Source organism: Onychostoma macrolepis, chromosome 11, assembly GCF_012432095.1.
Source record: "Onychostoma macrolepis isolate SWU-2019 chromosome 11, ASM1243209v1, whole genome shotgun sequence".
Lineage (NCBI taxonomy): Eukaryota > Metazoa > Chordata > Actinopteri > Cypriniformes > Cyprinidae > Onychostoma > Onychostoma macrolepis.
Window position 1 is genome coordinate 21522892 of NC_081165.1, and position 16513 is coordinate 21539404.

Below are 16513 nucleotides of genomic sequence, written 5' to 3' on the forward strand. Positions count from 1 at the left end.
GTGTCATACATAGCGAGTGCGCGCACCCGTGCAGTGTTGCCATGTCCGCTAATTATAAGCGGATGTTTTTTATTTATTTTTTATTTTTTTACAGTTGAATATAAACATGTAGCTGGTTGTATTTTTGGACGTAGCCTATTCCAAATTACATTCACTTTTGGGATTATTGGCGTTTGGCCCCTATATCATGATAAAGTGACTAACCACTAAGTGAATTTAGGAAATAGGCTTATCACCAACTCAATAATAATAAATATTCAGCAATTTGATAATCTAAAGATAACCAGAAATAAAGGCTGAAACTTGACAATATAATAGTTTAGTTGATATATATAAAAAATAAAAAATAAAAAGCAACACTTGACCCTCTAACACTTGCATTCTCTATTCTTCTTCTATTCTTTTGACTTATTTTATGTTTTATTTTTAAAAAAGACCCTCTAACACTTGCGTTCCCTCTTCTTTTTTCTATTATATCTACTTGTTTTCTTTTTATTTATTATATTAAAAAAAAACCTTTGCACACTGTGTTAGACTAACTAAGACTTGTCACAGCTATTACATAGGCTATTTGTTGATTTTGATCGCTTCTGTTGTCCTCATTTGTAAGTCATAAAAGCATCTGCTAATTGGCTAAATGTAAGATGTAACGTCTATATTATATATTGTATTTTCAATTTTTCTATTTATTCATGTTTTAATATAATGTGATTTATTAGCTGTTGTTGTTGTGGTTGCGGCTGTTTAGTTTGAATCAAAATGTTCTTTCTGTTTTTCTTTTTACCCTTGATTTACCAATTTCTCAGTTTATTATTGGGCAACATATATGGGTTCCCTATCAATATACCCCGTGAATTTCTCCCATTTACTCTAAAAACCTGGTTTTTAATAATGCAATTTTATTCGCGATATGGCAAAATCTGGCAACACTAGGCTCCGCGTTCATGGCATTGTAAATGTGCTTGCGGCAGCGGTGGAGCCGGAAGGGGGAGCTGCGAATCCGTCCCCGCCTTCATGCTACAGGACAGCCCGGGGTCTAGCGCTGTCACAGCAGGCCTACTTCCGTCAGCTCTATCGCAAACATTATTGTTCAAAAATAACATTTTCAGCCATCCAAGCCGTCCAAGCAGCGCGCTTGTGTGTTTTTCAATACGGTAGGACATGTTTGCAACCGGCCGCAGCGTGGTTTAAACCGTTTCATTTATATGTGTAGCAGAATAAGCACACGTCACGACATAAATCGCACTTAAATGTTGACAAATGTGTTTGAGTGTAGAAATAACGAGATATAGCAAAGTAAACGGACTTTACATGTGCACTGGCAGCTTTAGTTCAGCTTTAGTGGGGTTTTTGTTTTTTGAACGGCGTGTTTTGGCGGAAATTGCTTTGGCTTTTATTTAAGGTAGCATGGGACGATTAGCACGCGAGCTCACGTTAGCTACACAACTGCGCGCGCGTTGCCACATTTACTGCGGGAATAATGACTACTATCGCATAGCGGCGTGTCATAAATGTATTTAGCATCGTAATGCAGGTCCTTGCACCTTTTTCTGGGGGTTTTGGAGTTTCATTTTACAAAGGTTAGCGAGTTAGCATTGATGCTAGCATATTTTCGAGGCAAAAGCATTGAGTGGTCCAGTGTTTGATTGACCATAAGCAGAGCTGGCTTACAATCACATACCAATTATAATTATTGCTTATGTGTATTCATTCAGAAATGTCATATTTGATCATCCAGAATGAGGTTGGCTTTGTGATTTGTGAGCAACCTCAAAGCAACTCATTTATTTTGCTCGAGGGGTCCAAAGTCCAGCAAGGCTTTTTCTGTCTGAATACTTTAAACACAGAGCTCTTCATCATTACCAAATCAAACGAAACCCATTTAGCCTCCAATTTAATCTAAACTGCAAAAGGATGCATGTAAATTTCATATGTTTATGGGTGGTGATGCACTATTAAAAAATGAAATCACATCTGCATTGTGCAGAGAGTGTATTGAATGCTTCATATGCCAGTGTAGACATAGCAGTGATGAAAATATCTCATTAACGTTACCGTTTTTCAGGTTCGCTATCCTCAAGTGCATTTAAGCTTTTGGTTATATGTATGTATATGGTTGATTGTATGTTAATAATTTATATAAACATAAATTACCTGTCATCAATAGAGTAATAATGACATATGTCTATGGACCTTTTTCACAGACTGTAATTACATGTTTACACAGTTATTAACTTTGTAAATATAGCAAGCTTATATATACATGCATGCATATATAATTTTTAAAAATATAATCTACATTTATAAAATTATACTTCTTGTTACATTACCTTGACATTACCAAAAATCTGGTTAACGCTGTTGCTTGTGTTTTTACTGAGTGAAATCAAATTTGACATTGTTTCTCTTCTGACGTCTCTATATTTTTTCTCTTTTTTTATAAAATCATAAATAACCTATTGTGGATATTATCTTGTGATATCAGAGCAAACGGCAATGCAAATTTGTTGTAGTTTCTGTTCATCAACGATATGACTTTTGAGGACCCCGAAATGTGAAAAGGGTCCATATAACTTAATTTTATGCATATGCATTTAGTTTAAACTTTAAAGGTCATGAGAAACATGCATTCAGTTTGTGTCAAATTTTGACTGGGATTGTGTTCATGTCATTTGTGTTCAAGGCTCCTGTGCAGGGTGGATTGACCTGTCATGAATGAGCCCATTGAAGGCGGTGCGATCTCGTTCGACGAGTATGTGCGGCAGAAGGCGCGCACTATACCTCAGCACCGCATGAAAGAGTTTCTGGAGTCGCTGGCCTCTAAAGGCCCGGAGGTTCTGCAGGAGTTCAGTCAGCAGACCAGCGGCACCACCACCACTATGGTGTACCAGCAGGGGGCCAACTGCATCTACACGGACAGCACAGAGGTGGCGGGCTCATTGTTGGAGCTGGCATGTCCGGTAGGAAAAGAATCACTTTTCGTTGTCATTTTAGCTGTGATTTAAAAAGCAAAAACTTGTGGTCACATTTCTGCTTCACTTCTGAACAGGTGCAGGTGACATCTACACAGATCTCCCCCCAGCTGGCTGCAGCTGTGCATCAAGCATCTGAACAGCAGATTCAAGTACAGGTTTGACTCTGTCTTTTTTGATTGTTTTTGTGTGTTTTACTGTGGTTGTTGGGTTAAAGGGGTAGTTTGGCCAAAAATGAAAATTCAGTTAACTCATTCACCTTCATGTAGTTTCAAAGCTGTACGACTTACTTTCTTCTAAAGAACACAAATATAGTTATTATTAAGAATGTTGGGAGCCAGACAGTTTTGGTGACCAATGATTTCCGGTGTGTGAAAAAAAAAAAAAAAAAAAACTTGTCAAAATATCTTCTATTGTGTTTAAGAGAAGACAGTAAGGTTTAGAATGACATGACACTTTAGACATTTAACATTTGGGTTTAAGAATTTTGCTCTCTGACTTTAAATACTGAGAATAATGAAAAGCTTCAAACTGCCAGGGGCATTTTTTTTCCTCCTTTAATCTTTCATATTTTGTTACAGTGTAGATCATGAGTTTCAGGCACGATGGCTGGTGCTACCAATCGTGTTTATTATCCGGTCTGTAGATAGAATGTCCGCTTTGTCTTGTCGATTTAGTATCTGTTCACTACAGAAAAATCAGTAAGTCTGGAAATATTTCAAAATTCATCTGTCCTGAAACTAGTTGCCCTCATGATTGCTCTGGAGTTGCTTACATTATAAGCATCATATAGTAGAATTTGTAGGCATCTCAAATGCAGCGTGAATGTAGCAGCTTTTCAATGAACTTGCAGCGTCTTGCCAAGTCTTTGTTTAGAACGAAAGAAAATTTGTATTCTTTAAGAAAAAAAATTAAGTTAGATATTTTGTTTCTGAAGAAATAAATACATTTATTTAGCATGGATTCTTTAAATTGATAAAAAGTAAAGACATATATAATGTTAAAAAGAAATTTGTATTAAATAAAAACTGTTCGTAGTCTTGAAAGTTGTTCAGAATTAATATTCTTAAAGAATCTTGGGGAAAACAAACACACACAATTAATGTGTTGGATCTAGCCCCGGATGCCAGATCAGCAAAATTGTCTACCCAAAATCCGTGAACAGCAAGTCTTGTCTGGTACCCAAAAGTGTAATAACAGTCTTCTATCAACTAAGAAGAATGATAGAGTAATATAGAATAAATAATAGAATGACTGATCAGTGAATAAATCAATGAAATTAGTATATAAATGGTTAAAATAATTATTGGAATAATACAATAATTAAACAATTATAAATGAATTAATGAATGAAGATTAGATTAATATAAAATAAAATAAAACACAACACAAGTGTATGATTGCTCTCTGGAAGTGATACACACTGTTTGCGTTTTGGGATCCTTTCAGATGATAAGAAATGTTAGTTGAATACTAAATCAGCATATTAGATTTTTTCCCCAAAATTTTCCATATACTCCAACCTACTGCAACACACTTTTGCAGGAAAATGATAACATACATGGCAAAACAAGATTGAGACCTTACTCCATATTAGCAGGACGTGCTTTTTTATTGAGCCCTGATCTAAATACCTCTCCATTTCTTTATTGGCAGGTGCAGATCCAGGGGGAGCAGGGTCAGGTACTTCAGGTGGCTTCTCCCACCCAACAACAGCTACAAGGAGTTACCACTACACAGCTGGTACAACAGGGAGAACTCACAGAGGAACAACAGCAACAGGTAATGCACACCAATGCATGATCGGCCTCTACATTTATACATTTTAGATTCTTATCGTAATGTGTATTTGACTCACAGCTCCAAGCCCAACTGGTGGCAGCGGTTGCCGGAGGTCAGCAGATTCAGATCCAGACTGTGGAGGCTCTGTCCCCTCCTCAGCAGCAAGGCTCCCCCAGGGAGATAGAGCGGCGACCTGGAGGCTCACCCGCTGTCCTCCAGCCTGCAAAGAAACGCAAGGTGGACGTCCCGACAGTTGTGTCTTACTCACTTCCTCAAGGGCAGCAGCTGGCTACTGTATTGGCCATTCCGCAGGGCCAACAGCAGGGCTACTTGTCACTCCGACCAGACCTGCTGACCGTTGATAGCACTCATCTTTACAGCGCCACTGGTACCATCACAGGCCCAGCCGGTGAGACCTGGACCATACCTGTGTACTCTGCCCCACAACAGCAAGGTGTGGCCCACATCGCCATCCCTCAGGAGGCCTACAGCACCGTGCAGGTACAGGCCTCGCCTAGCGATAAAGACAAGGACAAGATGGTAATCGGTGCATCTCAGGCTGGCGGGGCAGTGGCCGTTCCAGTGTCTGGCTCGGGAGTGACCACTCAGGAGGAGGTTGTACATTCGCTGTTCCCAGCGCAGTTTATGAATGGAAACATTCACATCCCTGTAGCAGTGCAGACCGTAGGGGGCGCTTACTCTGGGACGACGCAGGCCTTGCACATATGGGATCCGCAGCAACAACAGCAACACATACAGGATGGAGAGGCTCAGGAACAACAGCTCCACCTGCAGGTGAACACATTCTGCATGCTTAAGTATTCATAACCCCCAGGCTGTCTCAAGTCTTTTTGCATTTCTTCAGTGTGTGATGCGCATTTAACTGTGAAGGATCACTTATGCATATTAAAACAATGTGGCAATGATGGTGTTCTGTGTTTTCAGGCGCAGACGGAGGCAGAACCGCAGGTGGAACCTCCTCCAGAGCTGATCCTCCCCAACACGCTGAAGCCTGAGGAAGGGCTGGAAGTGTGGAGGCTGTGGGTTCAGCGCAAAAATGCTGACCTGGACAAGAATGAACAAAATAAGCTGGCACCTATAGGACGTGAGTTAACATTTTCATTGCTACCTCTGTCTTTATACCGCCGCTGAATTTAGGATTGTTACTAGATTTGAATTTTAGTAGGCGATAGTAATATGAGTGAAATATTATGATTTTTTGATTCAATATTTGATACCACAGCTTTGGAACACATGCAGTGATTTAATGCAATATTTAAAGGGGACCTGTTGTGCCACTTTCACAAGATGTAAATTCTCAAGATGTCCCTAGAATGTGTCTGTGAAGTTTTAGCTCAAAATACACCACAGATCATTTATCATTCCATGCTGAAAAAGACCATCTTTTAACAGGAAGCAAAAACATGCTATTTTTGTGTATGTATCTTTAAATGCAAATGAGCTGCTGCTCCCCACCCACTTTTCTAGAACAGGGCTGTGCTTTTACAGCTCCTGCCTCACATACTCTGCCAATACAAAACATCTGTTTGGTCATGATTATCATATCTATCATGTTCACGTTCTTTGACATAATGTAAATTTATTATTTGCACGTTTTTTAAAGTTGTATAAGTTTAAACTTCTGATATATGGTTTTCTGAGCACACTTGCACAGAAAGCTGGCATGTCACGCGAGTCCCCTTTCACATCTTATTGCGCTTAAACGGTCAAAAACACATGAACACACTATATTTTAAATCGCAATAGGGTGGTTGTGTACACACATTGCTGATGCATAATTATGTTAAAAAACAATACAAAAGTGAATTTTGCATAATAGATCCACTTTAACATATCGCTATAAACAAAGCAATTTCCTTAATCCATTTTGTAATCGTGTGCACACATGCCTGTAAGTAGTTGTAATAATATTTCACAATTTTACTGTTAATGTATTTTTGATCAAATAAATGCATCCTTTGGGGAGAAAAGGAGACTTTTTCTTTCAAAAACACAAAACTTCCCGCCCTAAAACTTTCTAACAGTAGTGTATGTGGTTTATTTCTTTTGCAAAATTGTTTACATTTTTCAGTTTATTTAGGTCTTAAAAGGTCCCTTTTACCATATATAATGCATGGTCAAAACTGTTAAGCATTTAGCTGTTTATTTGCAGCAAGATGAATGTCTGTGTCTGCAGGTCGACAGCCGCTGCGCTTCCAGGATGATCTTGTCTCAAGTTCAGTGGGCGAGCTGAACTTGGCTCTGTCTTTGATGACCCAAGAGTCTCGTGGGCTGGAGGGGGAGCCATTTGAACCTGATTCACTATACTATGTATTTTTATGTATACAGAAAGTATGTCTTACTACTTCATATTTTTGTTTCTGATGATTATGTTAGATCATTAGTTTGCATAAGCTGAATTCCTTCTTTTTTTGTTTTGTACAGTACATGTTTGAGAACGGCAGAGTAGACGACATCTTCTCTGATCAGTACTACAGCCGGTTTTGTCAGTGTTTACACAAAATTCTTGAAGAGTGGAGGCCCAGTGTTCACCCTCTTGGTAAGATGTTTGTGTGTTTTTAAATGATGTCCTTTTGAGTTTTGTAAAAATTGTTAATTGCCTTTGCATTTGCCAGGCTACATTATCCCAAGTCATGTGACAGAGGAGATGCTCTGGGAGTGTAAGCAGCTGGGAGCTCATTCTCCATCCACTCTACTTACTACACTGATGTACTTCAACACCAAGTGAGTCTCCTTCTCTTCAAAGATGATGGCAGTGAGTGCTCAGGGGTTATGATGTTATCTCTGCACAGGTACTTCCACTTGACCACAGTGGAGCAGCATATGAAAGTGGCCTTCTCCAAAGTGCTCAGACACACCAAAAAGAATCCCACCAACCCTAAAGACAAGAGCACCAGCATCCGCTACCTGAAAGGAGTTGGGCCACACCATGTTGGACAGAAAGGTTAGGAGGCAGCCACAAAATAAGGCTGGATGTTTTCAAAAGATAAATATACATTTTACCTTTGTGTATTGTGTAAACAACCTTTCAAAAGTTTGGGGTCAGTACATTTTTATTGTTGCTTACCAAGGCAGCATTTATTGAAGAAAAAAAAAAAAAAAGAGGTAAAATGGCAATAATTGTAAATATTATTATACATTCAAGAGAACTCTTTTCTATTTTGATATACATTAAAAAGTAATTTATTATTCATTCATTTGGCCATTACTCCAATTTTCAGTGTCACATGATCCTTCAGAAATCATTCTGATATACTGATTGTATGCTCCAGAAACAATTATTATCAGTGTTGAAAAACGTTGAGCTGCTTGATTTTGAAACATTTCCAAAGTTAGACAGTTATCAGTGATCAACCAATATGGGATTTCAGCCAATGCAATAGCTATATCTATAGTAACCGGATGTAATACTCAAAATTTGACACTATTTCTAGCAAATGAGACACTAAATTGCACATTCAATTAAATTACAAAATATTTGTGAAAAAAAAAAAAAATCCAGCCCTGGCCATGGAAACTTCTACAGTGAATAATAATAGTAATAGTTTTTGTGTGTGTGTGTGTGATTTATAATTGTGATTTTTGACATGAACAAATGAATGGAAGAGTTATAGAAAGTCTTATGTTCATTGGCCAAAAACTGTGGGAAGTCATAAATCACATCTATTATTGTTCTAGTGACAGACGACATGTACGCAGAGCAGGCGGAGGACCCAGAGAACCCCCTGCGTTGTCCTATCAAGCTCTATGACTTTTACCTCTTCAAATGGTGAGCCACTGATTTTATCATATGCTAATGTGATAGCTGCCGCAATTTATTTTTAAATTTTCAATAAAAAGTATTTTTCTGTATCTTTCTCTTTTTTTTTTGTCTGTCCTCAGCCCTCAGACTGCAAAGGGTCGTAATGACACATATTACCTGACGCCAGAGCCTGTTGTGGCACCCAACAGCCCTATTTGGTACTCCACTCAGCCAATCACGAGCGAGCAGCTGGAGCACATGCTAACACGCATCATGATGGTGCGGGAAATCCAGGAGATAATCTCCATCGCGCAGGCCAACGTACACTGAGAAAAGACAAGGGCAAGTGAAAGAAAGCAAGATGGAATAAGAGAGAGGCTTTCTCCAGCGCTCCATCATGCCATCATCCTCTCCTTTCTCAAGAGACTGAATCAAATAGCCTCTGCAGCGTCTCCATATATTTCACCCATGATTAAAAGGAGAGCGAAGAGGTTCAAGAGGGGTTTTCAGTGAACTGGACATGCATACAAGCCTTTTTTGTTTTGTTTTAGACACAGGAACTATTTCTGTTTGTTCCTCTAATGACCATTGAAACGTATTTGCCCAGATTCCTTGCTGTGTGCAGTTTCTCTTTCTGCCATGTATGTTATGCTCCATCCTTCTTCCCACTGTCCTCTCCGTTTATTTTCTATCTAAGTGCAGAACTGCAAGGATCTGGTGGTTTTTAAGACTGCATACTAAACTTAAGTGATTATTGGCAGTGGACTGGAACACCATGTGATGGTCAGGCATAAACACATTTAAAAACATGGCTTCATCCATCTGTAACACCTAACACAACCCCCGCTCACCCCCAGGAGCTTGCAGTAGCAGAGTTCACGTACCTGAGGAGTGTATTATACATGAAGACTTTTTGGTTCCGTTTTTATTTTATTTTTTTTATATATACATGCATCTATGGTAACCTGATATGTATTGATATTATAGTGGTGCTGGAGAATTGAAGCCTGTGTTTTCAAACATGCCTTTTTGTACAGTGAATTACCTGTATGTGTCGTCTTTGACCCTTTCTGCAGTCCCTGGTCAGTTCTGTCACACAAGCACAAGTGGGCCTCATGACAGAAACAGAATAAATTTCTGTGTAAGTAGTTCACAAAACTATTATTTTATGCATTATTGAATTGAATGCAACAATTCACAATTATTTAGTAAAGAATTTGCACAAGGGATATGCTGGTATTAAAATTCTAGCTAATGAGAATTTTCATGTTATTAAAATGCTATGCTCCTTTTTTTCCCCTAATTAAAAAAAACAAAAACAAATTAATAAATAAATTCTCAACCAGGGGGTGTCAGCAAACCTCCAAGTGATTAATTTAAAAAGACAACACATGCATTAAATCACTAAAAGATATTTCTTATAATTTGTCCCCTCAAAAACCAACTTGTTTTTCTTAGAAGAACCTGGATTCCCACTATCCAAAACCCTGAAGCCAGATTTTTTAAAGTACTATTTCTAGACCTGTTTTTATCTGTTAGAAATTGAGTTTGATTTTAAATCTTAGCCTTAATTTTTATGCAGAAAATCCCAGACAACTAGAAAGGTCATTGGGCCTTTTATTGTCAAAAAGGTTGAGATTACCACTGCTTTAGATGTTACATGTGAATTTAGGCATCTCAACATTATAATAAAAAGAATGAAAACAGGATATTCAAAATTTGTTTTAGAAGATTGTGATATAAGTGTAAAAATAGGGCAAATGTGTATGCACAATTAAATATACAACATCAACCAACAGTGATTTAGAAATCTAATGTTGGCTGATAATTTATATTGTACATGTATATTGTGGATCCCTAATTTGCACAGTCATTACGGAATTCACAGGTGAAGCAGAGATATCATTCTTCTTCAAAAAACACTTTCAGTGGTCTTTTATTACAAAGTCTGGACAAAAAGAAAAAAAGAATACACAACAATGTAATGTCCGGTTTGTACATGACCTTTTCTACAGTCAAAGTCAAATTCACCCCACTTCATCCTCTCAATACAAATGTAATCGCTAGCTGTGCTCTCATTCTTTTCCTGGTAGTGGGATCTGTAGTCTCTTTAAGGTGTTGGTGAAGTATTTAGGAAAGGGACAGGACACTGTGATGTCACTGTGACCTTTAACCCCTGGTAGGATGATCCTTCGGGAGTGCAGGTGAAGAGGGAGGTATCGTGTTTTACTCTGCACCAGGCCCAGCCGTCGCAGTATGCCCTCTGGCAGTTTCTGTAATCCGAAATGTGAGACCCGTGTGTGGTCAGTCTTCAAACGTGAGTCATGTCTCAAGAAAACACTACACCACCTCTTGATTATTCATGATTAATGCTTACTATGTTCATAGATTAAGTAAATACTGTAGTAAAACCGGACCTAGACTTGAATAGGTTGTGTATCTTGGGTTAAGCAAGTGTTCATTAAAAATACTTCTAATCTGGAAATACAATATTGTTTAAAAGTTTGGGGTCCGATTTTACAAAAGATTTCTATTTCAAATGAATTATTCATATAAAATGAATATTCTATTCATATAAGCATCATGGAAAAAAAGGATTAAGCAGCACCACTGTTTTTAACACTGATAATAAAGATCAATAAGATGTTTCTTGAAAAGCAAATCAGCATATTAGTTTGATTTCTGAAGGATCATGTGACCCTGAAGACTGGAGCATTGATGCTGAAAATTCTGCTTTGCCATCACTTGAATAAAATTACATTTTAAAATATATTAAAAAAGAAAACAGCGATCTTAAACTGCAATGATGATCGAAAACATTAAAAAAATCTTTTGAGTGGTAGCATAGGTTCATATTTCAAGGAACCAATGCTACAACACTTGTATTTATTATACCTGTGGTGCTAGTTTGTTCCAGTGAGCATATTTGTGGTCTCCAAGAATGGGGCAGGTCAAAGCAAGAGCCATGTGCACGCGAAGTTGGTTTTTCACACCTAAAACACACATTGGTTCTGGTCATCATATGCTTGAATGTCTTTTTACATAAATCAAAACACAATGTTACATTACATATGGGTAAACCTAGCAACATTTACAATAATTAGCGAATATAAGGCACAGTCAGGAGTCGGGTACGGTTTTCACATCTCATGGTCAGTCAATACCTGTGACAGGCTGCAGTTCCACCAAGCTGCAACCACTGGTGCTGTCCAGAACCCGATACTGCGTGACTGCACTGTGTGCCTGTCGATGAGCTCTTACCCTGGTCACTCCATCTCCCTCTTCACTCACTTTGAACAATGGGCTCAGACCCATCTGGGCAGAATAAACATGCATACTTTAATTCTAGTAAAGTAAAAAGATCCTATTCTTAAAAATCTGTTTTCTAATGCATTATATACTTATATTGTGAACAATTCATGCTCACCAATGGATCCTCTGCAGTGAATGGGTGCCGTCAGAATTAGAGATGTTCCGATACCCTTTTTCCCTTCCTGATACCGATTCCGATACCTAGGCTCAGGGTATCGGCCGATATGATACTGATCCGATACCGGTGTGTATCTGGTTATACAGTTGTATGTACTACTAGCCCTGTATGAATTGATACAATTATTTTAGGGTGTGCTTCACCATATATAGATAGATAGATAGATAGATAGATAGATAGATAGTCTGGCGAGTAATTTTAACTGAATTTAAGACCGGTGGTGGTGCTTTTTTTGTCATTCAGTGTTTCTGTAAAAATGGGGAAAAACTGTCAATAATACTGATAAAATAATAATCATACTATGAATTCTACTAAGAACAATATAAAACGCACTAAGGATTAACGAGCTGCTGGATTCATGAATATTAATCACGTTGTCTGCATTGGCTCGAACGGATTTGCTGAAATCAAAACAGGGACGATAATAGGTGAACGCCAGCCAATGAGATTGTCGTTTGCGCATTAGCTCCGCCTACTACCGGAGAACCCGGCAGTTAAGCTGAAGAATTCCAAAGGAACTCCGTTATTTTGACAGAAAAATACAACAAAGAATAACGTTTACATACCATGCAGAATTGACAGGCTACATGTAAGACTCCCTTGCTCCCTCTCCTCTCTGCGTGTGAGGAAAAAAGCAAAGCGACGGCGAGTCGTGCGCTTCACACTAGAGCTTACGGTACGTCAAATACAGCTGCGCTGCGCATTCATTCAGATGAACTGAAAAATATATCGCTTGACGGAGAGAGAAACTCTGAAGCACTCAGAGTGTTCAGCGAGTGACGATATATCTGTGCTAAACTTATACATAGCCTACCAGTAAAATCTGATCATTTATTAGCCAGTGGCTAATATTAGACATCATTTAGTCGCCCAGGGTGAAGATTTAGTCGCGTATGCGAGTGATTTAACTTACTGGCAATGTGCTAGCACGTTTGTATTTCTTCTTCTCTGCTCTAAATAGTGGTTGCTTGTGTGGCAACACAGCACAACTTCCTGTATTTGCATTCTGAGCAGCGAAGAAGAATTGATTTCCGATTTGCAGCGTTAAGCAAAGCTAGCGCGCATAACTATAGGTCTTGTTTAAAAATGGTATCGGATCGGTACATGGGTTCAAGTACTTGCCGATACCGATGCCAGAATTTTTTGTGGTATCGGTGGAATTTCCGATACTAGTATCGGAATCGGAACAACCCTAGTCAGAATGTGTTTGTGAAGTGTTTTAACGTAAAACTGATGCCTTTGGTCAAAAGTCTATCATCTATAATAACGTTTCCTCCAGGTAAACAGTCCATCCTCTGTTGTCCTTTCGCATCAAAATCCACCAAAATATTTGTTTAGAGCTGTTTTGGACTGTTTTCACTTGTAAATAGTGTTTGATCTGTGCATGTTTCTCTCCCGTGTCAGATGAGACAACTTTTTCAATGGAGAAAACAATATGAAGGACTTGTTTGAAGTTAAAAGCATCTCAATGGATTTCTTTCTTACAAACATGCAGCTTTTCACTTTACAAGACGTTAAGTGATGGACGGGAGTCTTGTGGACTACTGTGATGTTTTTATCAGCTGTTTGGACTCTCATTCTGACGGCACCCATTCACTGAAGAGGATCCACTGGTGAGCAAGTAATGTAATGCATAGATAAATTTCTCCAAATCTGTTGAACGATGAAGAAACAAACTCATTTACATCTTGGATGGCCTGAGGGTGAGCATTTTAATAAAAATGGTCTTTTCATACGGTTTTTAAAAACAGGTTAGAATAAGAGATGGTGTAATACGTTACCTTAAAATGCGGCTGAGGTCCCGTGACCTCCTTCTCTATAATGGGAATGTCAATCACTCCCTCGGATGGAACAGGCACACCTACAGTAACTGCCCTAAACAAAACAAATGGGATTATGTTTAAGTTATTGTATGCTGCTGCAAGAGAATCAGTTATCAATAAGCAAAAAAATATTTTGCACTAGACAACTTTATGGGACGCCACAAAGAATAGAATAGAATATACTTTGTCCCATTTCTGGGAAATTCGTCTTGGACAACCATGTCATGGCCAGTATATGACATTACAACACAATAAATTACACCTTTATAAATGACCCTTTCAAAACCGATTGCATCCAACTGAAAACAGGCAACAAATAAAGGTTTTGAAGTTTAACTTACAAGTATTTTCTTTCCATTTTGTGTGATCTGATGAGTGTTTCGACGTGTTCAGCAGCTTCCTCTGTTTTAGCCAGGATCAAAACTCCAGTATTTTCTTTTTCCAGGCTATGGCAAAGGTGCAACTGTGCTCCTGCCTGCATGCCATCAGTTATCTTTGCTAGCAAAGGCAGGCATTCTACTATGCTGTTTCTGATGCCATCTACATCTATGAGAATGGAACAAGGAAAGTAAGAAGTATGTTAGTAGGCTATATCCAAAGACTTGTCTTATGTAATCATGTAAGACTCATAGTATCACGTATGTACTTAAATGGACTTAACCCACTTAAACTTTACAATTTTTTTTTTTTTTAAATACATATTTAACTTTATCGGAATGGTATAAAACTTGTAGATTTTTGTTGCATTTACTGTATAAACCTAAATGATCAAAAAAAAAAAAAAATGAACGATTAACGAGAAGTTAAATACTCACTATGCAGAGGCACACCATATGGTTTATTTATGGCGATTATGTTTTGGTCTTGATAGAGGATGCCCCTGTAAAGAGCTTTTACGAGCACACTGGGATGAATAGATTGTAGTTGCTGAGAAAATTGTTTGAGTTCGTTTACTCTGTTTTGAAGAGGTGACACCGGAACCTTTGGAGAGGAACGAAAGAAGACGGAACCCAAATGGTTGCACATAAAGACACTTTAGTAAAAACGCACTATACATGCATAAACAAACGTAGCTAACCTCATTTTTGTCATTTGTTTCTTTTTCCTTTTCACTCCGGAGTCTGCTCGCGATATCTGCTGCTTTGAGTCCTGCTTTCCCGTTAGAAGCGACGGTCTCAGTCTTTGAAGCTGTAGCATATGCTCTCACGAGCATCGTAAATGTCACCTCACGTGCATGGCGCATTTTCACAGATTAATAGTTCAACTCTCTTTCCTCAAATCTGAGCCCCTATATTTTATATTACTCACTGGCGTATATGTCCGATTAAAAAGCTAGCATCATAGGAAAAGCTGAGTAACCCTAACCAAGAAGACATTAAACACGTAAAATGAACAGCTGAACAAGATGCAATAATACTGAATAAACACCTGTTCAAAATAAAAGTCATTGGTCACTTTAGTTAAATCAGATCAATAGATTCGTTCGAGAATCGAATTACACTGGTCACGCTGAACGTTTTTGATTTATTAATAGATTCATTTTCAATTCATGAATCATCCCTTAAATCAATTTGTTAAAAAAAAAAAAAAAAATAGCTATGAGCTACCTCAAGAAGTAGCCTACTTTGGACGAATTAAAATGTATGAATATCATTGAGATAAAATATTAAACAATCTGCAAACAAATTTAGCTTTCTTTTCACCAAAATAGGTCATTTTAGTGGATGACATTAGTGCAATTAGACATTAGTGATATTAAATAAATATAATCAATATAAAAATACAAAACTACGACGGCGTTTTAGTGCCTCGTTAAAAAAAAAAAAAAAATTAAGATTACGAGATTAAAGTCGTAATATTTCGATAATAAAATCGAAATGTTACGAGAATAAAGTCGAAACACTACGACAATAAAGTCGAAATGTTTTGAGAATAAAGATTATATAGTTATAATATTTTGAGATAGGCTATTCTAGCCTTTTGCTCATGCAAATGGCCCAGATTTGGAGCACCGGGAGATATTCCAAATCTCAGTTTTCGAAATCTGTCAGTTTTATAGCGAAATACAAACAATATGTAGGCTATATTGCAATAATGTGTTTGTTAAGCAGCATGTGAGTCAATCATCTTTCCGATTACAATAACGAACGACGAGACATTTTCATTATAAATTAGGCTAAACTTTTTTTTGTTATGCCTTATGATGTTCCTTCAATTTATATCTTGCTATAAACTTGAAATAAAGAGCAAAAACACATTTATAATTTGTGTTTCGTTATAAAACTGGCAGAATTTGAAAGCTGAGCTGTGTGTAAAAGCAACAAAGCACAAAATTGTTGTGATTACTGGTTGGCTGGCGCACTACAAATAATGAATGGAAGACATTAAATATTATGTCCTCATTTACAGTATACCATGAATAAAACAGTTTGTGAATAGTCACTTAACGCTTACAGCAGAAAAGACAACAATATAACATATGTTAACAAATTTGAGTCCACTTCAACCTTTAGAACGTTTTATTGCTGTTTAATTAAACAGGCTACATGTGAGGAATGAAAGTTTGGGACGTTTTTGTGGAGCAGGTGGAATTTTCACAATAATTGAATGAATTTATTCACATAAATACAGCGATCTGTCACGCCACATTAAAGATCTTGAAAATCACATTATTGTAAGACAC

General features: G+C 37.8%; 2 protein-coding genes across 4 annotated transcripts; one reads left to right on the forward strand and one right to left on the reverse strand.

Annotated features, from left to right (window-relative positions):
* Window positions 1-964: 964 nt before the first annotated feature.
* Window positions 965-9558, forward strand: qrich1 (glutamine-rich 1). Of its 3 annotated transcripts, none has more exons than XM_058790751.1 (12): window positions 965-1154; window positions 2684-2960; window positions 3050-3124; window positions 4629-4754; window positions 4833-5549; window positions 5700-5859; window positions 6952-7106; window positions 7200-7314; window positions 7391-7499; window positions 7568-7719; window positions 8454-8544; window positions 8658-9558. In XM_058790751.1, the coding sequence occupies exons 2-12, from the start codon at window positions 2712-2714 to the stop codon at window positions 8845-8847; spliced, it is 2139 nt and encodes a 712-aa protein (XP_058646734.1). In that variant the 5' UTR covers window positions 965-1154; window positions 2684-2711; the 3' UTR covers window positions 8848-9558. The 3 variants fall into 3 exon arrangements, with proteins under 3 accessions (XP_058646734.1, XP_058646732.1, XP_058646733.1); XM_058790749.1 differs by having other exon boundaries at window positions 966-1154; window positions 3050-3130; XM_058790750.1 differs by lacking the exon at window positions 965-1154 and adding an exon at window positions 1415-1580 and having other exon boundaries at window positions 3050-3130.
* Window positions 9559-10117: 559 nt separating this feature from the next.
* On the reverse strand, window positions 10118-15271 carry rpusd4 (RNA pseudouridine synthase D4). The gene is made up of 7 exons (XM_058790759.1): window positions 14909-15271; window positions 14646-14811; window positions 14172-14376; window positions 13789-13882; window positions 11682-11832; window positions 11413-11510; window positions 10118-10790 (listed from the first exon to the last, which is right to left on the reverse strand). The coding sequence occupies exons 1-7, from the start codon at window positions 15071-15073 to the stop codon at window positions 10593-10595; spliced, it is 1077 nt and encodes a 358-aa protein (XP_058646742.1). The 5' UTR covers window positions 15074-15271; the 3' UTR covers window positions 10118-10592.
* Window positions 15272-16513: the final 1242 nt, after the last annotated feature.

Coding starts and splice junctions, on each gene's coding strand:
- qrich1 (XM_058790749.1), top strand. CDS start 2,712: ATGAATGAGCCCATTGAAGGCGGTGCGATCTCGTTCGACGAGTATGTG. Junction 7,315..7,390: donor GCCCAGTGTTCACCCTCTTG/GTAAGATGTTTG, acceptor TGCATTTGCCAG/GCTACATTATCCCAAGTCAT. Junction 7,720..8,453: donor ACACCATGTTGGACAGAAAG/GTTAGGAGGCAG, acceptor TTATTGTTCTAG/TGACAGACGACATGTACGCA.
- rpusd4 (XM_058790759.1), bottom strand. CDS start 15,073: ATGCGCCATGCACGTGAGGTGACATTTACGATGCTCGTGAGAGCATAT. Junction 14,377..14,645: donor ATATGGTGTGCCTCTGCATA/GTGAGTATTTAA, acceptor CCATTCTCATAG/ATGTAGATGGCATCAGAAAC. Junction 10,791..11,412: donor GGAACAAACTAGCACCACAG/GTATAATAAATA, acceptor TTCGGATTACAG/AAACTGCCAGAGGGCATACT.